Source organism: Dendrobium catenatum, unplaced genomic scaffold (genome assembly GCF_001605985.2).
Source record: "Dendrobium catenatum unplaced genomic scaffold, ASM160598v2 original_scaffold_13026, whole genome shotgun sequence".
NCBI classification, from domain to species: Eukaryota; Viridiplantae; Streptophyta; class Magnoliopsida; order Asparagales; family Orchidaceae; genus Dendrobium; species Dendrobium catenatum.
In genome coordinates this window covers 275,331-289,340 of record NW_021331486.1, presented here as the reverse complement: position 1 = coordinate 289,340, position 14,010 = coordinate 275,331, and the positions used below count along the sequence as shown (strand labels likewise).

General features: G+C 35.5%; 1 protein-coding gene across 1 annotated transcript; it reads right to left on the bottom strand.

Moving 5' to 3' along the window:
* Positions 1-2,082: 2,082 nt before the first annotated feature.
* LOC110107110 lies at positions 2,083-12,838 on the bottom strand. The gene is made up of 5 exons (XM_028691571.1): positions 12,792-12,838; positions 12,633-12,704; positions 12,465-12,535; positions 12,134-12,330; positions 2,083-2,213 (listed from the first exon to the last, which is right to left on the bottom strand). The coding sequence occupies exons 1-5, from the start codon at positions 12,836-12,838 to the stop codon at positions 2,154-2,156; spliced, it is 447 nt and encodes a 148-aa protein (XP_028547404.1). The 3' UTR covers positions 2,083-2,153.
* Positions 12,839-14,010: the final 1,172 nt, after the last annotated feature.

Genomic DNA, 14,010 nt, shown 5'->3' with positions numbered 1-14,010 from the left:
AATAAGAGACATACTATTAGCCACTATTTTGCCATCAACAAAAAGCTAGAAGCCCTTAGTATAATGCATTAGAAAAAAAGTCACTAAAAGTTAGTAATTACATAATCTTAATGTTATTTAATGTATAACTTAGTTCATTCATAGTCACCATACTAGGTTAGGATTTGTTGCACTATGAGATTCTTTTGGGTAGGCAATATTGGGATTAATCTCTGATGAAGAACCTAATCCATATCTTGCTCAATAGTAGTCAAAGTTGAGCCATGATGCATTATTGGATATGACATTCATGAAAATTTTAACGGGTCTTATAATTTTGATCTCATAATTTTTTTAAATCATCATGATAATTGTTGGCCTGAAATTTTTATGATGCAGAATTTTGGTCATTAAAAGAGAAACATAAAATTAAGTGTTGCATAGATGAGAATGCTCAGGTGGATGAGTGGCTTGAATGTTAGAGACGGAATGCAAAATGAATATAGATGTGAAAAAGTTGGAGTAGCTCCAGTGGCAGATAAGATTAAAGAGAGTCGTCTTAAATAGTTAGGTCACATAAAACATTGGCCTGTGTAAAGAAAGGTAGAGGTATACCTTACAAAGACTTGATTAAAAAATATGAGAAATAACTTTTTTTATTAAATTTAAATGAGAATTTTATTTTTAATATGACACAATGAAGAAAAAAATAATTGATCTCACAGAGTGGGATAAAGGGTTTGATATTATTTTTGTTATTCTTCATTGGTGAAAGTCCAAATAATATTTTTTTGCTGTTGGACAATTGAGAATATAGAATTCCTCTTTAATTATCTTAATAATTGGTAAGATAATGTTATCTATCTAATAATTTTTAATTTTATTTGGGTTTTAGGTCCATTTTTCACAACCAGTAACATGACAGACAGGTAAAAGAAAAGCATCACATTTTAAAAGTGGCATATAATCATTCAGCCCTACCTAATACAGGTAGTTGCTATTAAATAAATACCGCTAAATTTGACCAAAATCAATTCTGCCTAAACTCAAGGGTCACTTCATCTGGTTTAGTTTTTTTTATTATTTTTAAAAATGGCAATTTAAATGTTTAATATGATATATATATATGTCATGACATGATTATTCGATAAATTTTATTTTGATTGTCAACTACCTATCGCAACCCTCCACTTTTTCATTCAGAACTTGGGACCTAACAACAACAGTGTTAAAAGAGTGTGAACATCAGGACTTTCCTAGGAGGTCACACATCCTAACACTACTTTTGCCCAGACACGCTTAACTGTAAAGTTCTGATATAATTTGATGCACTGGTGATAGTTTGATCGCGCTGCGGCGCGTCGCGCGCGCGCACACACACACACATATAATATATATATATAAATATATTATAGTATATATATATATATAATATAATATATATATATTTATATATATATATATATATCTTTATAATTTTATAAATAATTGGCATCATATTTTTATATAAAAATATGGGGTCAATATGTACAATGAATCAAATGAATGGTCTCCCTTAATACATTCCTTTATGTGATAAAGTTTACTCCATTTATGATTAAGCCATTTATCTCAATTCATAAGCTCATGAAATAATGACAAAAATATATATATTTAAAAATAATATAATATTAATTTTTAATATATTAACTCATTAAAAAAAAAAAAAAACGCTCCATCAAATCTTGTTCAATAATAGGATTTTTTCCTATCTCAACCCATTTTTTTTCTGCAAATAAACTAAGGCTCTTAGAATTTATATAAATTTTCGCATACTTAGGCAGAAAACAAAGAATTTCGAACAGTGGAACCATGCAATCATATACAACATTTAATATTGCTTACATAATCATGCAAAACAGAACATAGTGTCTTCACCTTAGTTCATACTTGCAAAATAATCATAAAAAAGTGCTAACCAATACTACATCAAAATACTTAAAGCTGCGCCTGAAAGCCATAAGAGTTTTATATACAATATGCACATTATATCAGAACAATATACATAGTAACAAACTTATATCATAGGAAGCCATAGATGTTCATTGTTTATTTTCTGGTTGTCAGAGGGCTTTGACACATCTTCCTTAGATTGTGTTCCTTCTCCTCCTTCTGGCTTCCCTCATCAGGCATAATCAGCTCCCATCCTCAGCAATTTTATCCAACCAAGCTTCACTCTTTTCCTTGAAATCATACCTATATAAAGAATTTAGATAATGATAGGTCCTGAATATGCATTAAAATATTATAGAAATTTGAACTTTGTGGTTGCAAATATTTTACTTGAACTTGTCACAAAGTGTTATAAAAAATGGTAAAAGTAAATCATATCCATTTATCAACTAACTATCAATGTGATAGAATGCAAGGTTAGCCAATAATTAATCACCCTCAAAGAATGCAAGGTTTCCCTAAAAGTTGCTAATCAACACTTGCATGAGTGCATTGCAATCAAAGAATTTATAACACTCACCGAGGATTAGGGGGTTGGTGGGCGAGCACGGTTGGGATCCCCCCCATCCTGGGTTCGAATCCCCTCTATTATGGTCTCGCATCTTCTATGGGACAAAGCAAGTGTGGGCTCGATGCCGGGATGGCCTCGCTAGGTTTAGTTATGCTGCCAAGCGATCCCTTTGGAGTGCAGTGGGTAGACACCCAAAAAAAAAAAAATTATAAACGAAACACAGCATATAAAGTGTTAGAACACTAACATATAATGCGTAATATACCTTACCTATTCCACTTAGCCACATGCAGCTCCACTACTCATGCTCCCAGTCTGCGCCCTAACAACGCCTGCTCCTCTGACGCACACGACTCTTGCTCTATTTATATACACACTCACTGTATTGCTTGCGTGCTGAATTTTACCAAAGGAATGAATTAAATTCCGAATACCTTCTCTCTCTGCTTCTGCTTTACTAACAGTTTTGCAGATCTCTTAATGTATCAGAGCACCGGGAAACAAGCCTCTTGATGCGAACATCCAACCGTCCAATTGCTATCCGAGGAGCTGAAGATCAACGGCTGTCCATCGTCCCACGTTATCTTATATTTTATTGTAATTTTTAAATTTTTATTATAATTTTCCGTTTTACCCACACTTAAGAGGGTCGTCCTATATAGTCTTTAGGAGCATATGTGTCTGTTGTTAGTTTCTTAGGCCTATATATTGAGGCCCTTTCTTGCTGTAACTGGGATGATGAATTGATAATTGAAATTTTTCCTACTTGTTGTATCTTTAGTGAGTGTTCATGAGAGGAGAAGGATCTCTTTGTGAGTTCCGAGATTCCCAAGATCTCTTTGTGAGGTTCTTGAGGAAGTGGTGCTTTGTAGATCTCTTTGTGAGTTCATTGGAGGTGTTGCTTGAGGTGTGTAGCTTCGGATTTTTCTTTTTCCTAAACCACATTTATTTCTTCTCTACCTAACCAAACTCTCTTCTCCCAAATTCCCCTCCACCGGCCCCCATAAGTCCACCGCCGGCCACCCCAGGCCAATCCCCGCCACCGGCGGCTCTGCCAGCCTCCCTGGACGGGCCAAGCCACCGGCCTCCTCTTGGGAATTTCAAATTTGAAATTCAAATTTGTTTCCAAGAGGCATTGAAGACTTCCTAAAAAGTTCCTTTGATTTAAGGCTTTCAATATTATGATGTCAATTTGAATTTGAAATTCAAATTAATTCTATATTGATAGCCCCATTATTTGAAACTTTCCTTTCTTTCAAAATCTGAATTTTATTAAATCTTTGATTAGTAATGTGGGCCCCACTCTACTTATGACAAATTAATCTCCTCCCTCTCTCTATGTGGCCCAGGCCCCCTCATTGAGCAATAATCTCTCTCTTATCTATAAATAGCCCCACTCATGAAGCCTCCCTAATTTACCTCCCACAATTCCCTCTCACCAATTTAATTCTCCCCATTATAATTTGAATTTAAATTCAAAATTCATTCCGCGCCGTTCCACTTAAATCTGAAATTTATTTTCAGATTTTCATTCTCTCTCCCAATTGATTTGGGATTTAATTAATCTTGCCACCTAGGCAAGTAAATGACATTTACGTTTTACATCACCGTCTCTTGTTAATCCATGGGCGGACTAGGAATCCTCCTCTGCGACTTACCTTCTAAACTCCTAGCTGCTCAACCCGTCTCCTCTCAATCTACGGAAATGGCGGAGCTCACCATACCAACCTCCTGAAGTTTCTCAAACTAATCTCAAGCTCATTATATCTAATCAGCTCACAAGTGACAACTACCCATCTAGAGGTTACAGAATCTTTCAACTGTTCTCCGAGAATGGCTATGAGGGTCACTCGTACTGCGCAGCAACCCTAAACCTCCAGCTTCCCTAGCAGAAACCAATCCCTAATAGCTCCGACTATGGAACTAGTCGATCAAAACCTAGTTTCTGGTCTTCTCTCTACGATTTCACCGTCCGTTCTACCCTACATCCTCACCCCTCTCCACAACAAGGGGACATATGGATCACGCTTGAGCTTCGTCTACAGCCCACGAACCGACCAGAGTGATTCAGCTAAAAAAATGACTGTATATCATCCAGATGAAGACCTCACCATGATGCAGTATCTTGCAAAGAATGAAAGCCGTCGTGGACAACATAGCTGCGACTGTTCACTTCTTGATCTCGAGGAATAATCCTCCACATTCTGAACGGTCTTCCCCCTTCATATACACCCTCAAAACATCCATCCGCACAAGGGGGTGTCAATTTTGACACGACCCAACCGACCCGGAAAAATCCGGGTTCGGGTCAACCGACCCGAAACGGGTCGGGTGTTCGGGTGTGACCCAACAACCCGAAATTGACCCGAAGTGACACGAAAAACTCATTTTGACACGAAAACTCGAGATTGACCCATTTCGACCCGCTGACTGGCCCGTTTTTTACCCGAAAACTAGCAATTTTGGGTCAACCTCGGGTCATTCATGTCGGATTGGGTTGACCCGGACTCGAATCGGGTTAGGTTCGGGTCCCGAAACCTAACCTGTTTTTAAAAACAGGTCGGGTTTGGTTGACCCGAATAGTGCGCGTGTCAGTTCCGGGTTCGACCCGAACCCGACCCGTTGACCCAAATTGACACCCTACGCACAAGCCAGCTTCCCATGAGCCTTAACGTGCTGTATAACCTCCTCTGCAGTGAGGAAATCCACCTTCAAACTGAACTCCAGCGAGACTCCAGTGTGCTACCTGACAATGCGCGCCTTGTATGCCAATCACAACAACTCAACCCGCGGTCTATAGAGGCGTCCCGAGGCCGTGGAGCTCTCTTCAGACCAAATCATCCACTAACCACAATGAAACCACCAAGCCGGTTTGCCAAATCTATGGGAAACAGGGCGGCGCCTCTTCATGCTGCCAAATACAAACTCCAACTACAAGTCTTTCATCAAAATCCCTCATCGAAGGCTCTTCTGACCAGCTCGCAACCCACCTCCCTCAACGAGTGGGTCCAGGACTCTGGAGCATCTGCTCATCTCACTCCAAATGCGGGCAACCTGCAGTATTCAGCTCCTTACATCGGATCAGAGACTATCTCCACGGAATGGCAACTCCCTTCCTATCCATCACACCGAACAAAGAAATTCTTCCCCTCACTGAATCCACCGTAAGCTCTATCTACGCAATCTCCTCCACATTCCATCACTGTCTCACAATCTCTTTTCAACATAAACTAACAACTGATAATAACTGCTCTATATATTGATTCGAACGGCTCCCTAATCAAGGACCTACTGGACAATCGAACTCTCATCCGTGGACAATGCCATAATGGTCTGTACGCTGTCCTTCACCCACAACAACATCTCACGCTGCTTTCACTCCACATCAAATTCAGCAACCTGGCATGTCCGCGCTTGGTCATCCCAAAGCTCGGACACATCAAGCAACTATCCAAAGTAATCTCTTCTATATTGTACTCCCTTACTCGTCTTATGTTTGTCAGTCTTGTAATGTGGCCAAAAGCCACAAGTTACCCTTCAACTCTTCAGTGGGGCCAAAGCAAGTCTGGGCCCAATGCCAGTGGTGGCCTTGCTAGGTTCCGCCAAGGATTAGTTACAACATCAAGCGCTCCCTTTGAAGTAATAGAGGGTAGATACCCCATTCCAAAAAAAAATAAAAATTATAACGAACCAACATATAAAGTTCCAGAAAGGTAAATTTTTTATTAAGAGCTAGTTTTTTTTTTTAAAAAACCACAGAACTCCCCCCATACAGTCACAAATTCCACAAAATTATTGATACCCAGATATTAGCTACAGAATAAAAAATCTCAATGTATGGCTTCCAGCAAATCCCGGAATCAGGAACAAGATTAGAACAGCGATTAATGATTTCCAGCTACAGAACCAAGCTTGTTGGCTACAGAATCTAAGCAGCCAAGCACGCTAGTCAAAGAATCAGTGCCAAACAACCCAACCCCAAACAAGCCACTTATCACAATAGGAAGAATCCCGGTTCTCTACAATCAAGGGTAAACCAAACAACCAATAGTAAAACTGACAGTGAGCCAATATTACCAATGAAACATTACCAGCTCAAGTTACGGCCCAACTCCAACAGCACAACGAGGTACAACAAGGCCCGTTAAGAGAAAACAGCAATAATACCAATTCAAACTAAATAGAGACATGTCCAAAACAGCTTTAAGGTTTTAGAGGTTTGATTCAATTAAATTAAGAAATTAAGAAATTAAGAAAAAAAAAGTAAAAGCCAATATCAATTTAATTCATAGATTTAGGCTTCGTTTGTGACGACTTTCTTTCTGCTTCTTAAAACAGTTTTTAGTACAAAAATTAAATGCTTATAGTACGAAATTTTTAATTTTTTACTAAAAAGCTGCTTTAGGAAGAAAGTAAGAAAGCCGTCACAAATGAAGCCTTGGTGAAAAATTTACTAGATACTTCATCAGAAAGTTGTATTATCAACTAGAGCAAGCATGTTTTATTCAATTTCACATCCAGGAATAGACTGAGCTTCTATTAGAGGTTTTAGAGGTTCAAATTTTGATATGATTCATACTCAATTTCAGTTTCAAATCCAAACTTCGACTCTCATTCAAGTATAGGTTTAGATTTCAAGAATATGTAGATGTATAGATTTGAAATCAATAAATTCATATGCAGATCCATATTATAACAACAAATCAACTTACACATCTACTATATCCTAAAAAGTATATTGATGAACAATAATTTCTTTAATAGGATTTGTGTTTTTTTTTTTTTTTTTTAAGTGGAATATTATAACTAAATAATGATATGAGTACACCATGTGCAATTAACAAGAATTGTCATGTGCAATTAACAAGAATTGTCAGAAATAAAAGAAATTACAATAACCCCTAAAATATTAATCATGAAGGCTAAGGGGGAAGCACTCAAAGGATCAAGGAAACAATAAAAAAACTCACTTGGATTGTCTTGCTTGTAGTCTTGTGAAGACAAGGGAGCGGCGATTAGAGGGTGCTCTTTCAATACAATTTTGATGATTAGTATACTTCATTATCGTTATGGTACATGCATATATTTTATAATTGTCGAGACTTTTGACAATACTACATTGGTGCTATTGATACTAGTGTTGATGGAACCTTAACAAGAAAAGGATTAGGAGCTCCTACCAATAGGGTATGATGTAGATAATACTACCTCTGCATTAGCAAAGAGGTTTCCCTAACAAAAACCTAAAATCCCAGATTACACTAGAAGCAACTTAACCGTTGTTCAAGCACTACAAAATCCAACTCAACATCATTTTAAAGGGTTTTCAATTATCCTCATCATACACCATGATTATTCAATTACTATAATTTTATATTTACACTTGAACTATAAAATTATAAAAAGTCACAAATATTTTGTATTACTCTGATACAAAATGCTTAACGGTCATGGGTTTCCAATGAGACGAAATAGTGAAGTGGATGTAGACCATATAAATGAAATAAAGATTTGTTGAGCAAAGGCCACTAAGAACATAAATTTCTTCATTAGATGTAAACCCAAAAATACGAGAAGTAGGATCAAAATGATAATGCAATAATAGATTAAATATGAACAGTAAAGAACCAACAAGTAGACAAATTATTTTATCGCAATCAAAAACCCAAGGGTGAAAATTCTATGAACGATTAAAGGAGACTGCAAGGAATTTACATCAGGAATAGCAACATTTTAGTCATAACTATGCACAACCTGCAGGAAGGACACCAAATTTCTTAGCTCAAATGTTCACCACATTTACGTGGGTCATGTGAAGAACATAAATCTCAGAGCAACCAAAGCCAAGTCACTTCTTAAAGATAAAGAAACCCATCTAATACAGAGTTGGCTTACATAGATAAACAAGACATTTGGGACACAATAGATTTTCCTATCGAACAGAAGATTGCCTTAGTAATTGAACAAGGGTGCAATACATTGGTGGATTTCATTAAGAAGTATTCAAGGAGGCCTTCCAATCTAACTACAAGCCACTGGTGACACATTACCACATGCACGATGACCTAGGCTAACTAAAGCAAAGGGACATGACCGTGGCTGAATACGAAGTGAAGTGCATGGCATTAGCTCACTAAGTGTCAACTATGGTTTTGGACGAGGAATGAAAGGTGTTTCCTATTTCTTAAGAGTTCGAGGTGCTTCATTTGACAATTGTTGGTGCCATTACACCCGAAAAGCTATGGATTATGGTAGATTAAGCCTTCGTGAGATGGAACAAGTAGTAGATGATCCTAGGATGGCGCGAATCAAGCAATAGGAGAGACAAGGATTATAGAGGGAGAAAAGGATGATTAGATAGGACAATCAATTGTCCAAGAAGAGTTATGAAATGAAAACCACTTGCCCAGAGTATGGGGAAAGGTAGAAAGTGCAATTTTGGTGAATTTTCATCCATACTGTAAACGTAAAGGGTTTGTACACATGACCTTTAATTGTCCTCTAAGAGGGTATTCTTAGTGTATCAAGAGCCTAAGCTTATCTAGCAATAGAGAAGTTGGAGCCTGACATTTAGATGTTTAAATGAACCTAACCAAATGCTAATCCATACAAAATAACTCTACTCAAGAAATTAGTATATACACCGACTCATTAAGAAGAAACAAAGGGATCTAAGGTGTTGGTTAATGGGTGCCCTATCATAGTACCATGATAAGCCTACGATGCCTTTGTTTGATTCAGAAGCATCTCAATCATTTATAGAGGAGTCATTTAAGGTTGTCTATCCTATTATCGATTGGAGGTAGTATCAAAGTTTTTATATATGTTTATAGAAACAAAGCATTTTATTCTTCCTTCCCTCAACAGGAGACCCACAATGAATAGGTTAGCTCAACACCACACTATGATTGACAAATGAGAGGAAAAAAAGTTAAGTTCAAAATTTCTCATTGGCCTAATCTCACTTTCTTTGAGAAGAGTCAAGTGATCCCTCTAATAGTGAAAGACATTCAAGATGGTAGATCACTTGTTTCACTTGTTAAAGGATGCCACGCGTACTTACTTTATGTCCAATATGTAGAAAAATCCTTTCAACCAAGTGATGTGCAAGTAGTTCAAGACTACTAGGACATGTTTTAGAATTATTTGGCCGAATAATCTCTGCCCAAGATGTAAAGTTAACAAAATATATATTTCTAGGATGACATCAATTTTGAAAATGTTTAATCGAATGGCGACAATCAAGCTACATGAGCAAAGATCCAACAACAAGATATATTAAATACGGGAATCATTGAGCTAAGTGTTTCATCATAGGGACCTCCATTCTTATTTACAAGGACAAAAAATGGAAGCATGTGATCATGTATCGTTTGTTAGAGAAAAAACAAGATGGTTATCAAGAATAAAAACTATCTTCTAAGAATGGACAATTTCTTTAGAACAATTGCAATGCATGATAGCATCCTATATGATGTACTTGAGATATGAATGCCATAAACTTGCAGTAAAGAAGCAGGTCAAGTTAAAGAAAATTTTCATTATCTACTATAACAATTATGAGTCTATCTTTACATTTTTTTCGCTTGAATATCACTTCAGTAGCTTTCATGAACTTGATGAACAGAAAAAATGCTTATATACCTAAATCACTTTATTATTGTGTTGAAGAAGTCTTAGTTTATCCTAGAAAATTGACCGAGCATAAACATCACTAGTTTTATAGAATTGCCAATAAAACTAATTGTATATGATGTTTTTTAAGTGTATGTTTTAGCTAGCTAGCATTGTTTGCTCAGGCTGCATTGTTAACTTCACAAGTATCTCGGTAGACCCTCAAAAAGTCACTTTCATAGTAGATTGGTCAAGACCAATGAGTGTGTTCGAAGTTCATAGCTTTCTCAAATTAGTGGATTGCTATAGAAGATTCTTTCAAGTAGAGTACTAAAAAGCATGGACATTTTCTCGCCCAACACAAAAGGCAACAAATGTAAATGAACCGATGTGATTGAAAAAAATTTCAACGACTCAAGCAATGTCCTCACTGTCTGATGCTCACCCTTCTTGATGAGAAGGATAGATTCTAAGCCTATAATGATTCTTTCTTGCAAGGTTTAGAAATTGTTTTGAAGGAACATGACACAGTTATCTCATACACCTCGAGACATCTTTAGGAAATATGATAATAATTACCCAACACCTGACATGGAGCTAGTAAGTATGATGTTCACTTAAGATTTGGAGACTAATTCTATGGCATACATGGGCAGATCTTCATCAACCACAGAAGTTAGACCTGCATGTTCACTCAAAAGAAACTCAAATAGCAACAATGAAAATGTCTCAATTATTGAATGATTATGATTATAAATCGATTATCATCTAGAAAGGGAAAATGTATTTGCTAATGCACTAGGCAAATTTTTTTTTTCTTAGAGCCACTACTTACGGAATACATTAAATGATCATCTTGCCAAAGTGGCCAAATCAACTCATGGAGACTTAAGCAAAAGGCCAAATTCTAGCTGATTGGATTTAACAAATTTGAGAAGGAAATTGATCAAACTTTAGCATTGATGATAATAGAGCACCCATTTTCAAAAATCAACAATATGTGCGAATGAAGGAGGACTATATGGAGACCACTCTACTAGAAGCTCACCATTCCAAATATAGCGTTCTAAAATAAGAAATTAGCTAGTATATTAGGAAAATCAAGATTAAGAGGAGTATAATATTAATATTGCTCTAATTGCAATATTAGTTGTTCTTTTTTTTGTTTTTTGATACATGTCTATAAATTTTGATTATGAGTAATAATGTGAAACTTCATAAATAAAAATCAGTATTTAAAATATTTTATGTAATTCATTATGGCTATAATTTCTTTTTTTAATGTAAAACGACTATCTTATGGCTTTGACTCTTTGAGAACTTTCCCAAAATATATCATGCCACTTCTATTGAATTTGCTACCAAAATTCCGGCCCAATATATTTCTCAAAATTTTCATTTGTTTAGAGGTTGAGTTGTAGCTATATTCCTACTAGGGGAGTAACAAACCCTCAGAGCATGCCAATGAATTGTTTCCATTGCTTTTGTGCTTGCACTTTAGATACATCTGAGATTGCACTACTCTATCAAAATGACTAAAGTTATCCACTAGCCACAAACATAATAATATTAGGTTGCTAATGTGTCACTTCCCTAAATTGATCATACTGTAATTTTTATTTGGGTGAAAATACAAAATGTTAAGCTTGCCCATGTGTTCATCCTTTCCACAACTTCACAATAATCATGTTGAGTGAACTTATAGAGCAACTCATCTATATAGGAGAGGGTAGAGACAATTTTATTTAATATAGCACATCACAACATGTTAAACATTGCCAAACGAAGCCTAATCTTCTTCTATTTGCAGTGCACTTTTGTTTAGGTAAGGTGGTAATGATGTGGAATTAACAACAGATTTCTAATGAAAACCAGACAGACAAATCAAATGAACCACTTTTAACCAAATCCGGCCTAATTTCTAACAGTAAGCAGCGCCTATGACTAAATACAAATTATAAATATGCATAAAGAAGAAAATTACATCTACGGATAAAAAATATGATTAAAAAAAGGTAACTTTAAACTATAAAGGATGACCTTGTGAATGAAAGTTTCAGTCTTCTCTGCATCCACGCACACCACTTCTGCCTCGCCTTCCACCTCGATAACAATTTTTTTTAGGTCGCTATCAGACGGTAGTGCTTCGGCCACATCAGAAGAAACCTTCTCTGTTACGTCTGCTACCTTCTTAACTATCTCCACCATATCAATTACTTCCTTCTCCAACACACCTATTGCAGAGTCAAGCCGAACAATGAACCAAATTATTTAATCTTCATAATATTTGATACATCCATTAATTATAGGTTTATCAACAAATGAATCAGATCTACTTTATGAAAAACAAACTAAAACTAATGAGTACCTTCGATTCTCAACATCCTCTTGTATACTGGTATAGCAAGAAAGAGTACGGAACCAAAGATCCATTTAGCACTGCATTCAAACACAGATGAGAAAACACATAAAGATCAGAGAAACCTGTAATGAAATGGCTGAAATAAGAGAAATTAAAACTAGGTCTAAGAGGTACCAAGCCGGAAGATTGAAAAGAAGAAGATTTGAACCCCCAGGTGGAACCGCAACCTGATCAGAGCCTGTGCTTCTGAATAAAAAAAACAAAACAAAACAAAACTGAAAATCAAGCAAAGGAAGACATGAAAATAATTTCTTTAACACACAAAATTTGTACTTTATCTCCTGCTCCACTGAAGCTTGAATGTTCTTAGATGACTGCATCGCTGAAGCTGGATTGGCGCCGGTTCGGCGTCGAGGCGAGACAGCTTTTGATGGTAGAAGAGGAAGAAGAGGAAAGGTAGATAGAGACGATTAGACGAAAGGTATTTGCAGAAGATTGAGAATTAGAAATAAAGAGTAAAGTTAATGTGACGTAATGATGTAATAATATCTTCATAAGCGCTAAATGTCTTGATAAGCTTCGGAATTTAGCCCACGAAATTTCTACAAATATTTTGATATACTCTTTATTTTTTATTTTTTTTTTATTTTTTATTTATATTTACACACATATATCAGTATATCACATATGTGGGTTTCACACGATTGGACATAAAACATTTTAGTTGATAGTTAAAACTCTCTATTAATAGCTTAAGATGAGTCGCATAAAACCTTCTTTGAGGACTATCATTTGAATATCATATTTCATTATTTATTATTAAAAATATATAAAATTGAGGTTTAATGGATGTTATGAGTTTTTATTCACCCTATTTTGCGCCCCGTCGACCACCTGTAGTGTCATATTAGACTCGTATGAAACATGTGATTAGTATGTTAATGAATGGCTTGATTCGCCAATTTGATCGGGCTCCAATCAGAAAAATATAGATTTCAGTTGACCTGTTTAATAAATTGGTCACTCAATGTCCAAAATTCATACCCATTTATTAAATATTTCATGTTTATGTTGACACACCAACTTGATTTTGATTCAAAAATAACATGTTCCATATTTTTTCTTAAATTATTTTGTTTGTTGTTATAATCTTTTTATTTTTATTAATTAATTCAAAATCTATGATTAGCATGTTATTATTATTATTTTTAAATTAAAACGGGTTAGTAGATCATTTGGGTCATTTGGGATGTTAATGGTTAGGTTCGTGATAATTGGATTCGGATAGGACCAATTTCGAACGGTACCAAACTCTATCCATTAAGAAATGGGTCATACGACAATTTGCTATAAAAATTTTAAACACGTTCTTATAATTTAAATTATAAAATGAAATTTATAAGGATGCGGGATAAATTTATTATTAAAAATATAAAATATAGATATACATTAAATATGATATTATAATATTATATTTCAAAATAAATAAAACCTATCTAGTAATAATATAAATTAAATGAATATAAAAATATCTATATAATAATAAATTAAT